We start from the raw sequence: 23,275 nt of genomic DNA on the forward strand, positions 1-23,275 counted from the left end.
ACAAGGACCTTGATGCTCCAGCCCCGTGGGTGATACCCACAGATGGGCACAACCTCAGTGTCCATCAACAGGGGATTGGTTAAATTCACTTTGGTGAACCTGAGCAGGACCCTTGAGGGGAACTTCCCAAAGACAGACAATTCCTCCTCCTTCCCATGTCCCCCGCCTATTTTCTGTTTGAAAGTTTTAGCCTCCTAGGCCTTCTCTGAAATCCAAAGGGCAAATTTAATCAGAAAAGTGAGAAAATAAAGAAACAAAGGAAAGCAGTCAAGCAGGAAAAAATAATGATAGTTTAGCTGTAAAAGAAAGTTGAAGACTTTCAATTCTTCCTCAGTGGGTGTAGAGGGCTTCCTTGGTGGCTCATGGGTAAGGAATCCTCCTGCCAGTGTAGGAGATGAGGGTTCAAGGGTTCAATCTCTGGATTGGGAAATTCCCTGGAGAGAGAAAAAAAATGACAACCCACTCCAATATTCTTGCCTGGGAAATCCCATGGACAGAGGAGGCTGAGGGGTTACAGTTCCACGGGGTCGCAAAGAGTTGGACGCGACTTGGCAACCAACAACAAAGGGCTATAGATAATATCCTGAGCCATATCCTTAAGCTGTTTTGCAGATACTAAAACCCCTGCCAGGTAGAAGAAGTTAAATACATTCTGACCAGCAGCATGTAAACCCCAGACCAGCTGGAACCAGGTTGATTAAGATTTCTGAAACATCACCCTGTTACCTCACCATCAACTGATCAGAAAATTGTGAAAGGATCACACCCTGTGACCCTTTCTCTCACACTGTAAAGATCCTTCCCTGAAAGCCCTTGGGGAGTTTGGGGTCTTTTGAGTAGACCTACCTGTTCTTGCTCGGACCTGCAATTAATGCTGTACTTTCCTTCACCGCCTCCTAGTTTTGGGAGGTTGACTTTGCAGTGAGTCAGGTGGACAGGCCTGAGTTTGGTTTGGCAACATTGTTATGTTCATTGTTACATTCCTCTTTGATGAGATCCTCCCTGAGGGCTATAATCCAGAATGAGTGGACCCCTTGAGTGAGATGCAGACTAGTGTTTGCACGCATGCGTGCTCAGTCATGTCCAACTCTTTGCGACCCTATGGACCAGGCTCCTCTGTCCATGGGATTCTCCAGGCAAGAATACTGGAGTGGGTTGCCATTTCCTCCTTCAGGGGATCTTCTCCCCACCACGCAGGGGTGGAACCCCTGCGTCTCCTGCATTGCAGGCAGGTTCCTTTACTGCTGGAGCCACCAGGGAAGCCCACACAAGTGATAGGAATGGGGATTTGACTGCAGTTTTGCATGAGGGATCTTTGTGGGTAAGGCACATGTGTCAAATTGGATTGTGGTGATGGCTGTACAATTCTGTACATTTATTAAAAATCATTTCTAAAAATGGATGCATTTAATGGAATGCAATTTATATCTGAATCAGGCCATTTAAAAATAAGTGTCTGTGTAGACTCAGTTTTACTGGATGTGGAGTAATATTGGACAGTGTTGCTCTAAATCAGTGGTTCCCAAACTCAAATGTACACATGGCTCCTGGGATCTTGTTAAAATGCAGACTCTGAGTCATTCAGTTTACGGTGGAGCCTGAGATTCTCTTTCTTTCAGAAGATGCTCATGTTACCATTCTAGAAACCACAATATCAGCACTTTATGAACCACTGTCTTAGAACATTCACCCTGTGCTATATTCCATTTGCTTTCAAATTGTGGTGCTGGAGAAGTCTCCTGAGAGTTCCTTGGACTGCAAGGAGATAAACCAGTCAATCCTAAAGAAAATCAACCCTAAGCATTCACTAGAAGGACTGATGCTGAAGCTGAAGCTCTAATATTTCGACCACTTGATGCAAAGAGCTGACTCATTGGAAGATACCCTGATGCTGGGAAAGATTGAGGGCAGGAGAAGGGGGTGGCAGAGGATGAGATGGGTGGATAGCACCGACTCAATAGACATGGATTTGAACAAACTCCGAGAGACAGTGAATGACAGGGGAGCCTGGCATGCTGCAGTTCATGGGGTCATGAAGAATCAGAAGTGACTGAGCCACTGAACAACAAAATTGACTAGAAACAGCTGTCCCCACAAACACTATGGAGTGATGGGAGCTCTGGGGAAGGTGAGGTGGTCCCTGGGCCTCCCCCATCCCCACAGGGAGTTGCCCAGAGACTTCCACGCCTGAGACCACTCACTGCTCACTGGTCTGCATCAACTCTATGAGGTCAGAGAAGAGGACATCACGGTTCCTCTCGCAGAAGCCGTTGACATCATAGGAGACCTGGAAGAAGGTGGCACGGGGAGGAGTGAGAATCTGAAGTGAGGGATGGGGGGTCCCATGGGGGCCCGCTCTGGGGTGAGAAGACTGGGCAGTATCTATGGTTCACATTAGGCAGTCGGGAGCAGCATGGACCTGGTTGGGGGACAGCCTGGAGGTCTCATGTTCAAGGTGAGATTGGAGGGTTAGGACTGCAGTCTGGGTCAGAGGGGAGAGAAGATGGAGGGTTACAGTCCAGATTGGGGGAGGCAGCTGCAGGCTGGATCAGAGGAAGGAGGAGGTGACAGTTATAGCCCAGCTTGGGGAGTGAGGGTAGGGGGGAGCAGTCCCTGGGTGTCTGCTAATTAATTTGGAATCAAAAGGTCACATTGAGCCTCTGTGTTCTGGTTGATTGGGAGCCTGGGGGATTGTGTCAGGAGGGTTATAGCACTGACTGGAGTTTGGTGGGTGGGTGGGTGGGGGGGTTTCAGCCTGGCATGTAGACTGGGTCTGTATCCAAGGTGCAGCCTCCCTATAGTTCTGGTCGGGCTACTCTCAGGATGAGGAGCACGGAGCCCCAGCCCATTTTAGGAATGGTGGGCTGCAGCACAGTCAGGGAACCACTGGGACTGTTTACTGCCCATGATAAGATCAAAGAGAAAGTGCGCAGTCTTGTAAACTGGGGAGGGGGACCTTGGCCAGGGTGGGAGGACAGTGGGTTTCTGAAACTTTGGGTAGGGGTCTGTCTGTAGGGGGTCTGTCTGAGGTGGTAGGTTGCAGCACGATCCAGGGGTCTCCAAGTTGGGATCAGAAGAAGGGTGGCCATGTTCTGGGTCAGGGGGACACTGGGGCTTATAGCTCAGATTAGGGCTTAGGGGGCTCTGCTGCCTAATTTGGGGTTGATGGGAGGGAGTTTGTATCCTGTAGGGTGTGTGTGTGGGGGGGGATACTCAGTCATTTTGGACTGTAGCCCACTAGGCTCCTCTGTCCGTGGGAATCTCCAGGCAATACTAGAGTGGGTTGCCATCCCCTTCTCCAGGGTATCTTCCTGACCCGGGGATAAAACCCACATCTCTCGCAATGGCAGGCAGATTCTTTACCAGTGAGCCACCCAAGAAGTCTGTAAGGGGCAAGTGTCGCCGTTCTGTTAGTTGGGAGCGCTGTGGCCTTGATAGGGGAGTGGACAGTGGGTTTACCAGCCCTGCTGAAAGGCCATGATAGTGGGGGGGCTAGGCCAATTCCTGGGGGTCAGTGGGAGGGGGGCATCGTATTTCTGGTCAGTAGGGGGAAGGATCGAGAAGGGGATTAGTGTTCTTTAGCCCTGGCTGGTGTCTGGGTAAACTCCTGTTGGAAGATTGGGAGGCTGCAGCGGGAAAAAGCCTCTGGAGGTGTGTGTGGGGGTGTCTGAGGGGCGGGGCCTGATGGGCGGGGTCCGAGGGATAGGGTCTGAGTAGTGGGGGCGGGGCCCGAGGGAGTGGGATCTGATGGGCGGGGTTGGGTCTTAGTGGGCGGAGACCGAGGGGAGGAGTCAGGTTAGGTCTGAGGGGGCGTGTCCGAGGGGCGAGGTCTGATGGGTGGGGTCGGGTCTGAGGGGCGGAGTCTGAGGATCCGAGGGGCGGGGTCCGAGGGACGGGGACAGGGCGCACCTTGCCAGCGTAGTGGTGGATGACGAAGCCCGCGCTCCAGCTGTTGAAGTGCTCGTGGTTGCCCACGGCTGCCTGCAGCTTCTGCAGCAGCGTCTGATCGGCGCCGCCGCCCGTGGCGTGCATGGTGGCGCATACGTCGTCCAGGACGCTCATGATGCCTGGGGGGTTCTGTGGGGTGAGGAGGTGGGGAAGGGCTCAGCCCGGCCTGGCCCCAACCCCTTGCCGCTCCTGGGAGGGAGCGGAAGTGATGGGAAGCTCCGATGTGTGGGGATGCTGTGGAAGCTCTCTGGTACAGGGTGGGGTGAGGAACCCCATAAGGGATCCGTGCCTCTATCCTTTCCCCAGATGGAGATGAAGGGGGACCTGTCAACTTTGACCCCTCTCTCCCCCGCAGCCTGCCTTGGGGGCCATGTTTGTGGAGTGAATAAGTGACAGGTGAGCAGAGTGAATGGACGTGGTGGCTGATGCGTATGTCCGTGGGCCTCCATCTGCCTAAGGGGGAGCGTGGGTTAGAAGGGTCTATAGCGGCCCACCTCCAGGGCTCTCCCAGCTCTTCCAAGCCCAGCTCAGGGGCACAGTGATTTCCCAAGCCTAGTTCTGACTGGGGCCCAGCGAGAACCCCCAAATCTGGCTTAGCCCTTACCAGCTTGTTTTCGATGAGGTCACAGACGATTTTGTTGTTGAAGTACTGGATGGGGGTCCAGCGGATACCCTCCTGTACGTACTCCTCCTGGGGGTGGCAAAGGGGGCAGGGATGGGACCGGGCATCTGGGCAAAGATGTGAGTGTTTCTAGAATGTTAGTTTCACAAGCATGGGTGGAGGAAGTGTGACAGATGTTCCCCCCATAACTTGTCCCTCCAGTCTCATCACTTAGGACTGTCTCTGATAACAAATCTCATTTCTCTGGAGGTCAGACCTTCCCTCTGGGGTCCCAGAATTCAGCCCCAGTTACCCGAAGTGTGATCTTTTCGTGAATACATCCCATTTGGCTCTTAAAAAAAAAAAAAATCCCTTTCAGAGCCTGAAAGGCCAGTGGTTAAGACTCTGCTCTTCCACTGCAGGGGGTATGGGTTCAATCCCCGGTGGGAGTCTAAGATCTCACATGCAGTGTGGTGTAGCCAAAAATAAATAATTAATTAAACAAAAATCCCTTTCTCACTTCTTCAATCATCTCCTGGTATTTGCCCTGAATCCTAGTCGCAGGCTCTGCCTCTGCAGGATGGGTAGAATGAAAATGGCAGGATTTTGTCCATCCCATTCATGGGGGTCTTCTCAGCACTGCAAACTGTGCCTGCTACATAGCAGGTGCTGCTCAGTCATGTCCGACTCTTTGCAACCCCATGGACTGTAGCCCGCCAGGCTCCTCTGTCCATGGGATTCTCCAGGCAAGAATACTGGAGTGGGTAGTCATGCTCTCCTCCAGGGGATCTTCCTGACTCAGGGATCAAAGCCATGTCTCCTGTATTGGCAGGCAGATTCTTTACTGTCTGAGCCACCAGGAAGCCCATTGAAGGTTTGAACAAAGAGGCAATGCTCCAGCCCTCATCAGAGCTTTAGAGGTAGAAAACCTCCTATGAAGAAGGAGCTTGGACATGTCAGCAGAGAGAAGTGTCCATGTGGGGCTGAGGTGTCCCTGGTTGCTTGGCAACCTTCATGGTCCCACATCTCCTCCCCAGTGACCCCTGGCCCTGGCCAGTTGTCTTCCCCTGCCCACCTGTTCAGCCTTCAGAGTGAGTTCAATAAAGATCTGCTGCAGTTTCTCATTGACAAAGTTGATGCAGAACTGCTCAAAGCCGTTTTTCTGCCAAGGGAGGAAAAGTGTGCCTCTCTCAGTGGGGTGATGCTGGAGCCCCCCCTCCCTCAGGGTGGGTGTGGGTTGGCCACAGGGTCATACCTGGAATATCTCAAAGCCGTAGATGTCAAGCACGCCGATACTGTACTCCTCTTGGGGCTTCTGCATGGCACGGTTGATGGCCTGTGATGCACAGGGACACTAGGTGAGTGGCTACACAGGCCTGCCACTCTCTTGAAATGCTCTTGTCCCCTCCCACCAGTGTCTCTCCTGCCTTCCCCATCGCTGTACCTACCCTCACCCCTGTCCATCATTCCTACAATAAACCAGGTGTTAGGACATTAGGGTTCCTGCCTTGGGAGCTGGCTCTGCCCCTTAACCACTTTGCACCTCTATTTGCTCATCTTTAAAATGGGTTCACAGTAGCATCTCTCTTAGAGGGCTTTTTCTTAAGAATTAAATAAATCAATGCATGGAGAACGGAACCATAGCTGGTATGAATTAATTGCTATGGAGTGTTGACTACTACAGTCACAATCCTTTTTTCTTTTTTTGACAGGAAAGTGGGATTTATTGGTGGGCATGAGTGCCTATCAGTGCAAGAGACAGGTTTTATCCCTGTGTTGGGAAGACCTCCTGGAGGAGGAACTGGCAACTCACTCCAGTATTCTTGCCTGGAGAATCCCATGGACAGAGGAGCCTGGTGGGCTACAGGCCATAGGGTCGCAGAGTCAGGCATGACTGAGGTGACTTAGCACGCCCAAATCAGGAGGGGACAGTGCCCAGGCTCTTGTGAGCACAGGGCCCACCATTTGTCCAGGGGGCAGTGATTAGAGCTGTATTTGACCCCACAGCCATCTGGAATGAGCCGCTTTTCTGCCACCATGTTTCCAAATTCATCTGCATTAAACTTAGTAAATCCTCACTTCTAGGAGATATGGATCTTCTGGCAGCCAGGGAACTTGAACTTGGCCCTGTGGAGGGCCTCAAACATATGCTCCTTATTCTGCAGCTTGGTGCGGATGGACATCATGACTTGGCCAGGGTGGACCCTGGCCACTGGGCCCTGGGGCTTTTCAAAGGCACCTTGCACACCTGTCTAGAGCCTAGACTGGGGAGAGGGGGCAGCATGTCCATCATGAATGTCCCCTGGAAAGGACTGTCTCCAAGATCCCTTAGGCAACAGGCCACCTACACTACCAAGGAGGCTGCTGTTTGCAATCATTGCACGTTTAGTCACCATTCTTGACCTTGACAAATCCTGTTCTCATCCACCATCACCTGGTCCATCACTTTGTCCTTCTGACAGCCGCTCTCGTGGCTCTCTCTAAGGCACCCACCCCTCTCCATTCCAGCAGCCCCCTTCTTGATCCAGGCCTGGACATTTCCGATAGCCCCCTCCTGCTTGGGCTCCATGGAACAGCCAAAGTGAAAGTGAAAGTATTAGTCACTCAGTTGTGTCCTACTCTTTTGTGACCCCATAGACTGTAGCCCATCAGGCTCCTCTGTCCATGGGATTCTCTAGGCAAGAATACTGGAGTGTCTTGCCATTCCCTTCTCCAGGGGATCTTTCCTACCCAGGGATCAAACCCAAATCTCACTCCTTTGCAGGCAGATTCTTTACTGTCTGAGCCACCAGGGAAGCCCACAGATTAGTTTTTAAGGAAGACCTTAAATGTCCCATCAAATCACCTCCTGCCCTATGTGGTACCTCCCAAAGCTGAGCATTAGCGAGGTCATGACACTCAAGACGCTCCCCCTCCCCCTCTTGGCTGGTACAAGCCCTGGGCCTGGTGCTGCCCCAGAGCCCGTCTTTCCCTACCCCTGTCCTCAGAGCCCTACTTGCCTCCACGAGGAAGTCAAAGAGACGGGAGTAGAGTCCCTTGGCCAGAGCATCCCGCGTGTAGGCTGCCTGCTCCACGTTCAGGGTCACGTCAATGGACTCACTGCGTCCGCCCCAGCGGCTGTCCATCTTGCGGCTGGTCAGTTTCTCCTGCAGCCGCCCACTGTCAATGCCCAGGAGGTAGGCGGGGAAGGCCAGGACTGCCAGGTGGTGGGGTGGGGAGAAAGGGAGCAGCCGGTCGGGTTCTTGGGCCTCACACGGGGGCTCCCATCTCTCCCCATTTTTGCCCCGTGACATCGATCTTGTCCGCTTAGGTCCTCAGCTTCTGGGGGCCACAACTGGGAGGAAGCAGTTCACACACACACACACACACACACGCCTCCACCACACCCTCCGCAGCACCGACACTCACGGTCTGCGCTTTCCACCCGGGCATAATTCCCGTCTTCACAGAAGCTGATGTTTCCCAAATGCAAGATGCCTGCCACAAGCTGCAGGACCAGCTCTTGGACGTTGGCCGGGATCCCGATGACTTGCATGGCGCTCTGTAGGCACATGGGGCACAGAGCCTGTGGTGCAAAGGCTGACCTCCAGCCGACCCGCGGGTTAGGCTTCAGTGGCCACAGCACACACATGTGGGGCAGGGGGAAAGATCAGGACACCTGGACCCCTCTCCTGGCTTTTTTTTTTTTTTTTTCTGTGTGACCTTGGGCAAGTCTCTGTCCCTCTCCGGGCCTTGGTTTCCCAATTTGTAATACAAGAAGGTTTCCCAGGGCTGAAGCGGCAACGGTGCTCACCAGAGTCTCACTGAAGTCGCTCCGGTCATCGGTGCCGTCCACCTTGTAGGTGTCTGACTGGTTGAGGTAGTAATAGTAGTCGGGAGTCATGAGCCCTAGGTTCTGCCGCTGCTCCTGAGAGGCCCCTTCCAGCAGCTGGAGGGCGAGTGAAGCTCATTCCCATTGTGGTGGACGGGTGCAGCCCTCGTAACCCCCCAGTCCTCGCCGTCACGGGCTCCCAAACACCGACCCTCCCATGGTATCCCCCCTGGGCTCCAGCGAGGCTCCCTCTGCCCCAGCCCATGGCCACCTTCCTTGTACCTGATAGTAGATGTGGAAATTCCTCTCATTTTCATTCTGCATGACCACGCGGGATTTCTCCAGCAGGAAGTTGGAGATCTTGCCCCCATCTGGCTCCCCCCCTCGGCTGAACTGGATCTCAAAGTACTTGCCCTGAACCCAAGAAAGGCACATCAGTACCTGTCCAGGGTCCCAGGGCTGCAGGTGAGGAAGGACAGGGGATGGGTCTTATGAGCCTTCTTCCCCAAGTGACCTCAAGTAGCTCTTCTCTCCCCAACTTCCACTTACTGTTCTTCTCACCAGCTCCTTTCCTCCAGCCCTTGCTTAAAATGGGTCCTGGGCCAGGAATACCTTTTCCTTGCTCCCTGATGATTCAAGCCCTAACCTGGGGCCTCTAGCCCTGTTGCCATTCCCTTCTCCAGGGAACCTTCCCAACCCAAGAATTGAACCCTGGTCTCCTGCATTGCAGGTGGATTCTTTACCGTCTGAGCCAAAATTATATAAAATAAAGGGCTTCCCAGGTAGCACCAGTGGTAAAGAATCTGCCTGCCAATGCAGGAGACATAAGTACCTTGGGTTCGACCTCTGGTCCGATCCAGGGGATTGGAAAGATCCCCTGGAGAAGGAAGTGGCAACCCACTCCAGTATTCTTGCTTGGGAAATCCCACGGACAGAGGAGCCTGGCAGGCTACAGTCCATGGGGTCGCAAAAGAGTTGGACACCACTGAGCACAACAGCAGCAATAGAATAAAATAAAATAAAATAGAATTACATGTTCTTGCGGTTCATCCATGTTTTGCTGTATATTAGTAGTCTGAAAACACAGACTGTGTGAGTCTATTTATATGAAATTCTGAAACTATTAAAACTAATCTACGGTGCAAAAAAAAAATTAGAGTGACTTCTTCTTGGATAAGGTAGAAGTAGAGGTTGATTAGAAGGAGATAAGAGGAGACTTTCTGCAGAGATGGTGATATTCTGTGTACTGATAGGAGTGTTGGTTGCATGGGTGTCTGCACTCATCTAAATTAATGAATAGTCCCCTTTAGATTTACATTTTTGCTGTATGCAAATTTAACTTTAAAAGAAATGAAAGAGAGCTGCAAATTTATATTGGACTCTGATTAACCATCTGCATGCTCAAGTGTTTGAGGGAAAGGTATGATGTTTAACTTATAGTGCATAAAAAAAGTGGATCGATACACATATGATTAAGCAAGAATAGTAAAATATTAATGGTAGAATCTAGGAGATGAGCATACAGGCATTTACTGTAGTGTTTAGATTTTCCATGTATATGAAAATTTTAAAATAAAATGTTGGAGAAAATACTTCAAATATAATTATATTAAAATATATTCAAAAATAAAATATAATTAATATTATAGATAATAATATCCAGGGGAGAAAATCTCATTAGTGTCAGAATTCATTAAGCCATTTCCATGTTCAAGCATTTACTGAAATTATTGAAGTCTATGAAAGTGAAAGTGTTAGTCACTCAGTTGTGTCCAACTCTCTGCGACCCCACAGCCCACCAGGCTCCTCTGTCCATGGGATTCTCCAGGCAAGAATACTGGAGTGGGTTGCCATGCCCTCCTCCAGGGAATCTTCCCAATTCAGGGGTCAAACTTGGATTTCCTGAAGTGCAGGGAGTTTCTTTACTGTCTGAGCCACCACACCATCCCATTCCAACAGAGGAGACCCACAAGGTTACATTGGTTTGTTTTTGTCCAAGCCACACATCCAAACAGTGACAGAAGATGATGACAAGCCCAAGTCTGTTTACCTATCCTGTCTTTCATTAGGCTCAGCATAGCACCTGACACAGAGAAGGACTCCAAGAAGCATTTGATAAAAGAAAGAATGAACGAGGGACCTGAAATGCAAGTAGGAACAGAATAGCCTAGTTGCAGCCATGGGAGGAGTATTCAAGAATGGTACACGAACATGTCCTGGCCTGCATAGAGCTGCTGATCGGGGACTTTTTTTCCAGAGGGATCATGAACAGGAAGCCAGTCTCCCATTGAGCAGCAAGTATTTCCTGTACTCTTGAGCATATAGATAAAGGAAAGAGACAGAGACAAACAGTGTAGAGGCCACAGAGACTCACAAAGCGACTGGAATTATTGTTGCGCACTGTCTTGGCATTGCCAAAGGCTTCCAGCAGTGGGTTTGATTGAAGGATGATATCTTTCACATGCTGGGGAAAGAGGCAGGTGGGGGCGGGAAGAGGTCAGACTGAGGTAGGGTGTGGGAGTTTGGAGGTGAGGGGATGAAATTCTGTGTGGGGAGACCCAGCCCCTCTTCCTGTTTTGCCTTACCTGGACCTTCTCGCCTCCGCCCGACACCTTGGAGATGTAGCCCATGATATATTTTGCTGCCACTGTCTTCCCAGCTCCACTCTCTCCACTGAGGATGGGTGAGGGAAAAGGATGATGAGTGACCAGAAGTGGAGGAAGTGCCCTTTCCGGTTGGGGCTCTGATTGTTCATTCATTGACGCCTATTGGGTGCCAGGCAATAGCCCAGGCTACTGGGGATACCATAGTGAACAAGATGGATCTAAATTTCCTGACCCTTAGATGGAACAGGTGGGCAATAACAGAATGAATGCATAAAATACGTCATGGATCAGGTGGTGAGCGGCTAAGTAGAGTGGGGCTGGGGGTGGAGAGGGACAGCAAGGCTCTGTTTGGATCCGGAATTCCAATTAAACCTCCCTGGGGTGGTGATGCTGTTTGAGGGGACCTTGGGGAGGAGGGTCTGGGGTTCCCACTCTGTACCTGATAATGACACATTGGTTCTCACAGTCTATAAGCATGTTCCGGTACATATTGTCGGTGAGGGCATAGATGTGCGGGGGATTCTCATATTGGGCCTGGTGGGAGAGATCAGGGCTCAGCCTAGGTCTAAGGTTGGGGGGAGGCCTTGGGGCTGTGGCTCCCACCCGGCCCCCGCCTCACCGCGCCCTGGTAGAGGTCGATCTCGCGGTCTGTGAAGTAGGGCATCTGCTTGAAGGGGTTTACGGAGATGAGCACGGAGCCAATGTAGGTCTGGGGTGGAGGTGGTTAAGGGCCATGCAGCGTCCTGGCAAGCTGAGTCCCTCAAGGGGCCCTGCCCCCTCCTCCTGCTCCCTTGGGGCCTCCTAGAGCCCCGTGGCTTGGAGGAAAGGATGGAGATACTCCAGGTGTCTTAGGAAAAAACTGAGCTGGATCCAGATTGAGGGGAACAGAGGGTGCTGTGCCTGAGTCACCCTCGAGCAGAGGGAGCAGTGAGAGCCACGGCCACCCCCAGCTGGAGCCCCGCTGTTACTCTGCTGTCCCCTGTGTCCTAACGCCCCCTGCTCTTGCTGCCCATCCCCACTCTGTTCCTGTGCTCAGGTATGCGTGTCCCTTCTGTGCTACAGCCTCTCTTTCATCCTCCCCTGCCCTCACCCACCAACCATCCCTCCATCCGCTGGTCAGTCGTCCTCTGTCCCTGAGTCCTGCATCTGCCCACCCCGCCCACGGCCCAGGGTACAAAGATGTAGTCGTCCATGAAGCGCTTGCGGAGGTTGCCCACGATGCCGTCCTCAGTGATCTGGGGCAGAAGCACCATGTCGTCCACGCCGCTCTGCTTCACATTGTGGCTCTGCCAGTGGAAGCGCTCCTTGCTGCCCTGGGGGTGGGGGCGGTGGGGTGACGATGAGCCCCTGCAGGGGGCGTGGTGGGGACTGGTGCATGAGCACTCCTCCCCTTCCCACCTGGCTCACCTACATCATCAGCTTCTGATGCTGTCCCCTTGCCCACCTGCCACCTCCCTCCCTCCTTCCCCATCTCAGGGATGACAGGAGAGGGAGACAAGGTCTACTCCCCAAAGAGGAGGACAGACAGAATGACAGCTTGGATGTGTCCCTCAGCCCTCTCTCTTTTGGTACCAGCGTCCCTCCACTTTGTATCCCATTGCCATGGAGCAGAGGGTGATGCCTGGTCCAGTGGGGCAGAGTGTGCTTGGGGATCTGGCGACTGTGGGAGGGGAGGAGGGGATCAGCGAAGGCTTGATGGGGGAGCTCACCCACCCTCTTTGTCACATCCCCAGCCCATCTCTCCCTCCCTTGGCCCAGGCTGAGTTCCTGACTTCTCCCTGGTATTTGATCCAAGACGCTTGCTCCTTGAAAGAAAAGCTATGACAAACAGTGTATTAAAAAGCAGAGACATCACTTTGCTGGCAAATTTCCATATAGTCAAAGCTATGGTTTTTCCAATAGTCATGTATGGATGTGAGAGTTGGACCATAAAGCAGGGTGAGTCCTGATGATGCTTTCGAACTGTGGTGCTGGAGAAGACTCTTGAGAATCCTTTGGACAGCAAGGAGATCAAACTAGTCAATCCTAAAGGATATCAACCCTGAATATTCATTGGAAGGACTGATACTGAAGCTGAAACTTCAACACTTCGGCCACCTGATGTGAAGAGCTGACTCATTGGGAAAGACTCTGATCTAAGAAAGACTGAAAGCAAAAGGAGAAGGGGGCAGCAGAAGCTGATGGTTGGATGGCATCACCAACTCAACAGATATGAGTTTGAACAAACTAGGGATAGTGAAGGACAGGAAAGCCTGGCGAGCCGCAGTCCGTGGGGTCGCAAAGAAATCGGACACGACTGAGTGACTGAACAACAACAAGGTTTTCACCTCAGGATGACTTTCTTCCCCCTCACTTGCTTCCTCCTACCTTGGCATCCTCCTGGCCCATCCCCCTGAGATTCTCTCAGTCACCATGTCTAGTGCCCTGCTCTGACCTTGGTCCTCAGCTCCCCCAGCCTTCCCACCACCTCTGCTGTGGTCTCCATCCTTAGAGAGCCAGTTCTGGCACATTCCAAGCTCCCACTTTCCCTTTTAATTCTCTCCCTCAGCTTTTCATCAGCTGACACCTTCCGTAGGCCCCAAGGAGGAGACTCAGACACAGGTTCCCCATTTAAACTCCTCCTCCAGGAAGCCTGCCAGGAATGCTCTCTCCTTTCAGCCCAGCTGAGCTCATCCGGCACCTTAAACACTTCAGCACACTGACTCTCGCAGGCCCTCTCTGCCTCCGTTCAATACACACTGTCACGGAGGGATTGGCACACGGAGCGGTGGCGACTTGGATAGAGCTCTCCTGGCTGGTAACTCATGCTCAGACAAGGTGTCCCTCCTGCAGAAATCCCCACACCCACCCCAGACCTGGAGCTCCTGGAGGACAGGGATTTGGACTGAGTCCTTTCTCAGCCCCCGCAGGGAGGGCCTAGCAAGGGACAAGGGCAAAGAAAGAAACCCAGCTTCAGAGGAAGCCCCCAAGAGCAAAAATGCATAAGTGATAAGACCCTTCAGTCATGTCCGACTCTTTGCAACTCTATGGACTGTAGCTCACCAGGTCCTCTGTCCATGGGATTCTCCAGACAAGAATATTGGAGTGGGTTCCCATGCCCTCCTCTAGGGGATCTTACCGACCCAGGGATCGAACCCGCAGTCCTTATGTCCCCTGTATTGGCAGGCAGGTTCTTTAACACTAGCACCACTTGGGAAGCTCAAGAGCAAAGATACTGGGAACCAAAGTCAGGTCTTCAAAGATGACCAGGACTTGCCAGGGAAATGAAGATGGTGTGCTGGGCCCATCTGGGAGGGGATTCAGGCAGAGATCAAGTGGGAGGGTCAGTGTGGGCAACTCCAGGGCAGAGATAGATGAGAAGCCAGTCTCCACCCAGTGCTCCCCAGGGGGCATTGGGAGCCATAGAAGGTTCCTGAGCAGGGGAGGTGCTAGCTCAGATTCTGGTCATGCTGACAGTCCCTGAGGTTGGGGGAGGGGTGGGATTCATGGAAGAATATCCAGAGGCATGAAATGAGCCTAGTTTTGGGTGTGGGGTAGATCTGGGTTCTGATCCTGGCTGTGTGACCTAACACTGCTCTGAGCCTCAGTGACTTCATCTGTAAAAAGGGAGAAGCAGCCTTACTTCCCAGAGTTGATAAGAGAGATTAGCTGCTCTGGGGGAACAAAGTGGGGAAGGGGGAGGGTTCCCGGAAGAGGGACACTTGATGAAATTAACATTTACCAAGCATCTATGACATGTCCGATGCTGGAAGCAGGTGTTGCTGATTTTTTTAAAAACTTATTTTGCATTGGGGTATAGCTGATTAACCGGAGAAGGCAATGGCACCCCACTCCAGTACTCTTGCCTGGAAAACCCCATGGATGGAGGAGCCTTGTGGGCTACAGTCCACGGGGTCGCTAAGAGTCAGACATGACTGAGGGACTTCACTTTCACTTTTCTCTTTCCTGCATTGGAGAAGGAAATGGCAACCCACTCCAGTGTTCTTGCCTGGAGAATCCCAGGGACGGGGGAGCCTGGTGGGCTGCCATCTATGGGGTCGCACAGAATCAGACACGACTGAAGTGACTCAGCAGCAGCAGCAGCAGCAGCAGAGCTGATTAACAAACAATGTTGTGATACTTTCAGGTGAACAGTGAAGGGACTCAGCCATGCAAAATGTCACCCATATTATCAGCAATCGTCATAGCTCAGTGTGGTAAAGTCTGGGAAGGAGATTGGTGCCTGAGAGGGATTTGACCCTTGACTAAGGATGCAGCTAACCTGGTTCCAAGGATGTGGGGTTCAAATCTGGGGTCATCTGACAGCAAAGACCAGGTTTTTGCATCTACAGTCGTGAGTGGCTGGGCCCCAGGGGGCTTTGGGGATGGTATGTGAAAGCTGAGAAGGGTTTTGATCAAGTACAGGGAGAAAAGGTTCACCAGAGAGAGTGAACTGCCAGGGCAAATGCAGAGGTGTGACTGAAGCAGAAGAGAAGGTAGAGGAGGGAGTGTTTTGGGGAGGGTAGCGGGGAGGAAGGGGCAGGGCTGGAACCCCTGAGACTGCTTCTAGCCTGATTATTGAGAGTGAGATTTTCTTTCTTTTTTAAAAAAGAACACGATTTTATTATTCTTACTATTATTTAATTTATTTATTGGCTGTGCCATGCAGATTTGTGACCTTGGTTCCCTGACTAGGGATTTAACCCATGCCCCCTGCATTGAAAGTGCAGTCTTAACCATTGGACCGCCAGGCAAGTCCCAAGTGTGAATTTTTCCAATGGCAATTATGACACCATCTCTCTGTCGGTGGCTTCCCATCACTGCTATCCCCATGCAGCCACTCCACAGAGATTTCTTGAGCACCTAGTCTGCGCCAGTAACCTAGGACTTCAGGAAGAACTCAGTTCCTCACTACCTTGCCTCTAAGTCTTTGCAGATGTTGAGCCCTCTGCCCAGAACATCCTTCCTGCCTGGTTAATAATGCCAATCTAGGGACTTTCCTACCAGTCCAGTGGTTAATAACCCACCAACCAATGTGGGGGACACGGGTTCAATCCCTGGTCTGGGAAGATCCCACATGCTGCGGAGCAACTCAGCCTATGCGCCACAACTCCTGAGTCTGCTTGCTGCAGCTACCGAAGCCTGTGTGCCTAGAGCCTGTGCTCTGCAACAAGAGAAGCCATCACAATGAGAAGGCCTTGTACCTCAACTAGTGAGGAGCCCCCGCTCGTGGCAACTACAGAAAGCGTACATGCAGCAGCAAAGACTCAGTGCAGCCCAAAAATAAAAAAGCCAACCTTTGCCTTTAGACACGGCTCAGGTGACACCTCCCCTGAGAAGACCTCCCTGATTCCAGTCCAGGTCAAGCGCTCCCTCTACATCTGCCAACTCTCTGGGCATCCCTCTCCATAACCCCATCCCCGATCTGGATGTTCTGAGTGCTATCTGGGGGTATACTGCTCCTGGGGGTGCTTTAAGAATTGTGGGAGGACTTCCCTGGTTGTCCAGTGGTTAAGAATCCGCTTGCCAATGCAGGGGACACAGGTTTGATCCCTGATCTGGGAACTAAGATCCCACTTGGTGGTGGGGCAACTAAGCTCGCTCTACAACTAGTAAAGTCTGCACGCCCGAGAGCTCGTGCACTGCAACAAGAGAAGCCACCACAGTGGGAAGCCTGTGACCTCAGCAAAGATTAGCCCCTGCTCACTGCAACTGGAGAAAGCCCACAGGCAACAACAAACACCCAGCGCAGCCATAAAGAGGTAAATTAACTAATGTAAGAAAAAGAAAGAAGCATCCAGTGTTTAGAAGCTTACGTTGCTCGTGAGGTTAATGTGTGTGTCCTACTTGGGGCGGGGGGTGCGGCTGTCTTGCGGGCTGAGACACACCTGTGTTGAGGTGTGAGCACCTGGCCACTCCAGTGAGAGTTCTTGGGCCACTGGCCCGAGCACTTTCATCTTTTCGTGCACATTTTATTCTAAATGACTTTCTCCCGGTCTTGCGGGGGACCACATTCAATGTTTCTGAAAGATGGAAGTTAGTGTGTTTTGCTGCATGTGAATTTCATTTCAGTGTTTCAAGGGGGCCTGCTAAGATGTTTGGTACAAGGGGGTGTAATGGGCTTCCCAGGTGGCTCAGTGGTAAAGAATCCGCCTGCCGATACAGGAGACGTGGGTTCTCTCCCTGGGTTGGGAAGATCCCTTGGAGGAGATGGCAACTCACTCCAATATTCTTGCCTGGAAAACCCCATCAACAGAGGAGCCTGGTGGGCTACAGTCCATGGGGTCACAAAGAGACAGACAAGACAGTGACTGAGCAACAACAGCAGCTGGTGTGATGCTCTGAGAGCCCTGGGATACAGCAGGAAGGGTAGGTGGGGGAGGACAAGATTTCGGAAACAGCAGCGTGGAGGGGTTAGCAAGCATGCCCACGGAAGAGGCTGAGTTTGGAGACAGCCAGGACCTGGGGTGGCCGGTTTGGAGAAGCAGGGAGCTGTCGACTGGACCCCCAGATGCTAAAGAACTTTACACTCACTGGAGGCTCAGAGGGTCCCCCATGGACACCTCAGGGTCAGGAGTCAACTTGGGAGGTCAGGAGCTATAGACAGGGAGAGGACTGCTTTTGGACAGTCTGGCCAAGAAGGGGAAAGAGGGAAATAGGCTTGTGGGGAAGAGGGGTCAGGGGAGTGTATGTTCTGTTTTTAAAATAAGGAGACCAGCTGGTTTGTTGGTAAGAGCCGATGAAATTTTAAATACAGGGGATGAAGTGGTGTCATTCAGGGACCTGCTGGGGCTGTCCTTTCCCTGAGTCAGGGTGGGGAGGTTGGGTGGGCGAACTGGAAGTGGATTCTCTCTCTGAAGACCTCAAAGGGTGGGGCGTGGGTGGTAACTATGGTAACCGGGAACAACAATAGGTAACAAAAGTTCACGCCCCACTGGCACTTATTTTGTGCCAGACTCTGGTCTAAACTTTTTCCGTGAATTATCTCATCGCATCCTCTGGGCACGCGACTGGGTCATTGCTCTGATTAGATCCATTTTGCGAAAGAGAAAACTATGGCCCAGAGAGAGAGGTTAGGTGTCCTCTCTAAGGTCAAACAGCAGAAAGGGAAGCCGGGTCTGCGACGGGAATGGCCAGGGTTGGTGCTATAGGTCAGATGAGGACGGGGAGGAGACACACATTGTCCTGTCCAGGGTTTCCTCTTTGGGGTCATCCTGATGTCCATGCTCTTGGGACCCCCTCGGGCTCAGCTGAGACTTCAGGCCACTTCCTTTCTCTGAGGTCAGAGGCCCTGAGGCCGGCTGTGTCTGGCTGGCTCTCCTGGCCCCGAGAACTTGGTTCCTCTTCCTGTCCCTCCCTTCTTTCCCCACCCAGTGGAATGGGCCTCTGCCTCTAGCAATCCCTCCTTCTGTGTCCAGCCCCAGGAAGCCGGGACTCCTGGATCCAGCCGAGTTCTACGCAATCACACAAAAAAACCCATGGGTTGTTTGTGGCGGAGAGAGAGGTTTTGCTCAAGAGGGTATAGTGTGAGGAGAGTCGAGAATTTTGGCAAGGGATGAACTGGGTGTGAGGCCTGGCTTGACACTTGGCTATGGGACCCTAGGGAGGCCACTTCACTTCTCCAAGCCTCAGTTGCCCCATCTGTAGAACGGGTGCCATAATAAATCTCCTCCGTGGGCTTGCTGGGGAAAATAAACAAGCCGGTGCTGAGAAAAGACCTACTGGGTTACCTCAGGAAATGGCAGCCAGTGTCCCCAGGAGCATTTAGTGAAAGTGGTCCGTGTTTGATAATATAGAGGAACTGGTCAATGTACACTTGTTGAATGAATAAATGAATGAAGTATCATTGCAATAAGACTGCCTCTTATCCTGTGTCATTGGTATCCATCTCTCTGTGTCCCCCAAGTCTCCGAGGGTCAAGCTGAAGCTGTTTGTTCCTCCCTTAGGGGTGAGGGTGTAACAGAGAGCTTGTGGTCACAGTTGACCACAAGTCAGATATGACTCAAGAGGCTGGAGTTCTTGTGAAAGATAGTCAGGGGCGCGAGGTGACTGGGACAGAAGAGAACATAGTCTCTAACTTCAGCTCTTCAGAGAGGCTCCCCCCGCCCCCCCCGCAACTTACAGTAGAGGCATGGGGTTGCAGCTTCCCTGGTGCCAAAGAAGGGAGAACCAAGGGCTGGGGCATTGGAGCCCTGTAGTGAAAACACTTTCTGAACTCCTACTGTGCATGGAGGTCTGTGGGGACCAGGCCTAGACTCTGCTCTTGAGTAGCTCAGAAGCGAGTTGTCCAGGGGAGACAGTGATCCCAATCAGACTGCACGAAGAAGAACTGAGGCAATCAGAGAGGGCTTCCTGTAGGAGGCTGAGGCAATCAGAGCAGGCTTCCTGTAGGAGATAGACCTTGAAACATGAATATTTCAGAATGTTGTCAGTAGTGGCAGCTGGAGCGATGGGCCAGAAGGCCTTGGGTGTGTGTGGCACACCAGCATTCTAGTTGCTTGAATTAAAACTAGACTATAGGAGTCAGCCCACACCCTCAGGTAGCTTCTCAGCTGGAAGGAGGAGGAAGAGGTTGTCGATCAAGGTGGCTGTTCAAAGTGTGACCTTGGGGATCACTGGTTGAAATTTTCTACTATCTTGGGTTGTCCTGCAGCTAGCTGAACCTCCCTGCCTCTGTTTTCTCATCGGGCAAATGGGAACATTGAGGACTATGGGCCTCGTGGGCAGCTGTGCAGATTCAACGAGGTGAAGCTTGTCAAGCGGAAACACTAGCCTCTCTCCCCATCGCCAGTGGCAGCAGCAGCCTTAAGCTGGCCAATCCCACAGGCTCGGGACACAGGGCCAGGAGGAAGGGCTGGAGGAGCCAGCTTTTGCAATCTGCACCAACTGCTCTGGCCTCCCTGCTCCTGGGTGGTGATGAGCAGAGCCCCAGACTGGAGACAACAACGAAACAGCCACTTCCTTCCTCTCTGGGGTCCTGTGTACTGTGGTTGCCAGCCGGTGGTGAGGTGAAGCTGCTGTGGCAGTGGCTGCTGGAGCTGCCCTCAGCCCTTGGCCCCACCCTGGCCCCCTGATGTGCCCTTGGAGCCTGGGTCTTGCTCTGTGGGGCTCTGGGGACACACCCTGTGTCTCTACCCCACGCAAACAACATTCTCACCTCCAACAGCTCTCAGGTCTCCCCCTCCCTTGGGAGGGGTGTCTCAGGCTCTTTGACCCTAACCAGAGGCCATTCTCCAACATCTGGGGATCCTTGTCCTTCTAGAATCTTTTTCCTTCACCCTTTCTTGGCCTCCAGCCTTTTCTGTCCATCCCTGTGACTGCTGCCCCTGGATCAAGCAGCCACATTACTGGCCTCCCAGCTTCATATCTGTACTTTCAAAACAACCACCATTACCCTCATGTCACCACCATTATCAACTGAGGACAACCAATTGCTGCCTTTACCTGCCCCTGAGCCGAAGTCGAACAGAAATTGCTGATAACCTTAATGCCAGCTAATATAAAGCAGAAGTACGAAAGATTCCACCACCCATTTCCTTACCATCACTCATCACCATCAGCACGCATTACCACCGGCACCAACAACCCATAATAACCAATCACCATGGACAGTAACAACCACGATCACAATAGTAGCCATCAACAAACACAGGTAACCTACCACCACTGAAGCAGTCGTGGTTGTCTAGTCACTAAATCGTAACTAGTAGTCACAGACTCTTCTGTGACCCCCTGTGGACTGTAGCCTGCCAGGCTCCTCTGTAAACGGGATTTTCCAGGCAAGAATACTGGAGTGGGTTGCTATTTCCTTCTCTAGGGGATCTCCCAGACCCAGGGATCAAATGCAGTGTTCTGTGTTGGCAGACAGATCCTTTACCACTGAGCCACCTAGGAAGTTCAGCCTTCAATCGTACCCCTTTCCAAACCAACAGTGCATCACCGCCAGTCCCAAGACAGTCACCCAGATCATCAATGAATGACCAACAGCAAACGAACATCACTGTCACCACCCAACTTCAAACGATGACCAGCTGCCATTATTCTAGAGATCAACCCTCCAGCGGAAAACAAGCAACCACCAGCCACCAATATTGAACACTAGCTGGCACTAAAAGCAGCCATCACTGCCACCACCACACCACCAACATGGGACAATGGACAGCAATGACCACCATCATGAACAATGACATCAACAGCCCAATTCTTCTACAGGAACCAAGAATGAAGCCACATCCATCCATCACCATGGCTAACTCCCACTGTGAATATGGCTTCTGCGGTGTATGGAGCACATTATGTGCTCTGTGAAGCACTTGACGAACATCATTTCACTGAATCTTTCAACACCTCTTTCTGGCATCCAGCATTCCTCCAGAAAGATGTCAGCACCTCTAGACAGAGGTATTAACCTCATGGATAAATTCCACTCTTTTTTTTTTTTAATTCATGATCCTCTTGGGTGAGTTTCTCCCTTCCCAGACCCAGTTGGCCAAGCAGATCATTGACTCAGCATTTCACATGGTTTCCTTGGGAGGGGTTGCTTTTCTCTGAAGTAGCAAATTATTTCCTGTGCTTCTTTGATCAAGGAGTCTTCCTGGGCTGGCTCCGTCTTGGAAGGGCTTCTGTCTCAAGCCCAGAGCTCTAGTTGATGGTTTGCTTGCCGGTTAACCAGAGGGGTCCGTGGCCCGTGGTGCCCCATTTATCACTGGCTTTCTGAAGTAGGGTGATCTCACAACCCCTGCCTCCACATTGCGGCAACTGCCAGCAACTCTGCAGTTGTCACTTTTAGCTCTGTGACTGACCCCAGCCACACGCCCTCATGGACAGATTGACAAAAAATGAAAGCTGAAGTGGCTTGCAGAGCCATGGAACTTTGGCTGCGGGGGACGGAGGTGTGACATTTATAGCCAGCCAAGTCTCCTCTTCATGCGTGTGACATGATGCTACTGGATCTAGACCGAGGACCATGACCATCTCCACAGCCTTATCACCACAGTCATCATCAGACCTCAGTCTCAGCAGGTGGTGAGGCTTCTGGGTGTAGTGTTTTTTCCCTGCTGCCCTCCAGCAGAAGGAACCCATGGTGGTGTGGAATGTTTCATCTCACCCATTCCCGCTTCTGTGATGACTACTGCCAAACCACCCTGTCACCCACACTGGGATGCCGGCATGCCACCATCATGGCAACCCACCACCCATTTGACCCAGCTTTCTCTCCCAGCTCTGGTGGACTCACAGAGGCTGGATCCCAAGACCCTCTGAAGGTTCCAATGGAGAGGAGCCCCCAAACACCTTCCACATCCTGAGAGACTTCCAAATATGACGTGTGGGAACTGAGACCCGCAGAGGGGGAAGTGACTGGCCCAAGGCCACACGGAGATGAGGCACCAAACTCAACTAGGAACTGGGTTCCCCACGCCCCAGAAAAGGGGTTTGTCCCTGCACCTGCAGGCACTGTGGGAGCCTTCAAAACCACCTTCTGTCCTCCGGTTACTGCTCCATCCTTGGTGCCCCATCCCCACCCTGGCATCTTGTCCACCATCCAGTGGGAGCTTGGTGCCCGGTGTGGGATGCTTGGAGCACCTGAGCTGTATTGCAGAATCCCAAAGGGTCTGCTGTGCCCGTTCCCATGGCCCCACTTTCTGGTGGTGGCCTCTAGGCACTTCCATCTGACTGGTGCCCCCGACTGCTGCACTTCAGGGCCCACCCTGAATGACTTACCATGGTAGGGGCTGGTGTCTGGGTCCCTGGGGAGGTGCCTGGAGGGGTCGTGGAAGGGGTGCAGGCTCAGGAAGCTCCTGGGGGCGGCTCGGGCATGGCCCTGCTCCTGCTCCTCCTGCAGACTCCCGGCCCTAGTTCCTCTTACAACAGCCCCCTTCTCACTTCCTTTGGCGGGAGGGGCCCGCGGCTACCGGGGAGGGAAGCTGAGCCTGGGGGCGGGGAGAGCGCCCAGACTGGCCCGAGGGAGCTGCTGGTCTGGAGCCCAGAGCCCGAAGGGAGAGGTTAAGGATGGAAGGCAGCAGCTGCCAGACCCCAGGAAACCGAGTCTCCAACTCCCTCGCGCCCCCCGCCCCGCCCCGCCCCCCGCGGGACGCGGCTGCAGCAGGCGGGACAAGGATCCGTTGGCTGCGGACTGATTGCTCTGTCCTGGGCTGCTTAGGAGTCTTCCAGACCCACTTGAGATGTGTATCTGCTCTGGGCATCCCTGGGCAAACTCTCACTTCCGAAGCCGCTTCCGCTGGTCCTTCTTCCAGGAGGGACCTTGGGAATCAGGTGCGTTTCTGCCAGGGGAGTGGAGGGTCCCGAGAGCCAGGGGCATTTGGAAGGTCC

At 52.6% G+C, this 23,275-nt stretch overlaps 1 protein-coding gene and 1 pseudogene across 1 annotated transcript in view; both read right to left on the bottom strand.

Annotated features, from left to right (window-relative positions):
* Nucleotides 1-22,807, bottom strand: part of MYO1F (myosin IF) — a 37,682-nt gene extending 14,875 nt beyond the window's left edge. Inside the window, exons 1-15 of the mRNA XM_019964291.2 lie at nt 22,667-22,807; nt 12,142-12,279; nt 11,586-11,675; nt 11,406-11,500; nt 10,946-11,033; nt 10,735-10,824; nt 8,643-8,774; nt 8,343-8,477; nt 7,958-8,090; nt 7,549-7,745; nt 5,805-5,885; nt 5,625-5,711; nt 4,553-4,639; nt 3,910-4,077; nt 2,202-2,287 (exon numbers count right to left, since the gene is read on the bottom strand). Coding sequence (XP_019819850.1) covers nt 2,202-2,287; nt 3,910-4,077; nt 4,553-4,639; nt 5,625-5,711; nt 5,805-5,885; nt 7,549-7,745; nt 7,958-8,090; nt 8,343-8,477; nt 8,643-8,774; nt 10,735-10,824; nt 10,946-11,033; nt 11,406-11,500; nt 11,586-11,675; nt 12,142-12,279; nt 22,667-22,669 — 1,610 coding nt within the window. The 5' untranslated portion in view covers nt 22,670-22,807. The remainder of the gene's footprint in view (nt 1-2,201; nt 2,288-3,909; nt 4,078-4,552; nt 4,640-5,624; nt 5,712-5,804; nt 5,886-7,548; nt 7,746-7,957; nt 8,091-8,342; nt 8,478-8,642; nt 8,775-10,734; nt 10,825-10,945; nt 11,034-11,405; nt 11,501-11,585; nt 11,676-12,141; nt 12,280-22,666) is intronic.
* On the bottom strand, nt 6,860-6,945 carry LOC139184282 (small nucleolar RNA SNORA70; annotated as a pseudogene).
* Nucleotides 22,808-23,275: the final 468 nt, after the last annotated feature.

Source organism: Bos indicus, chromosome 7, assembly GCF_029378745.1.
Source record: "Bos indicus isolate NIAB-ARS_2022 breed Sahiwal x Tharparkar chromosome 7, NIAB-ARS_B.indTharparkar_mat_pri_1.0, whole genome shotgun sequence".
NCBI lineage: Eukaryota > Metazoa > Chordata > Mammalia > Artiodactyla > Bovidae > Bos > Bos indicus.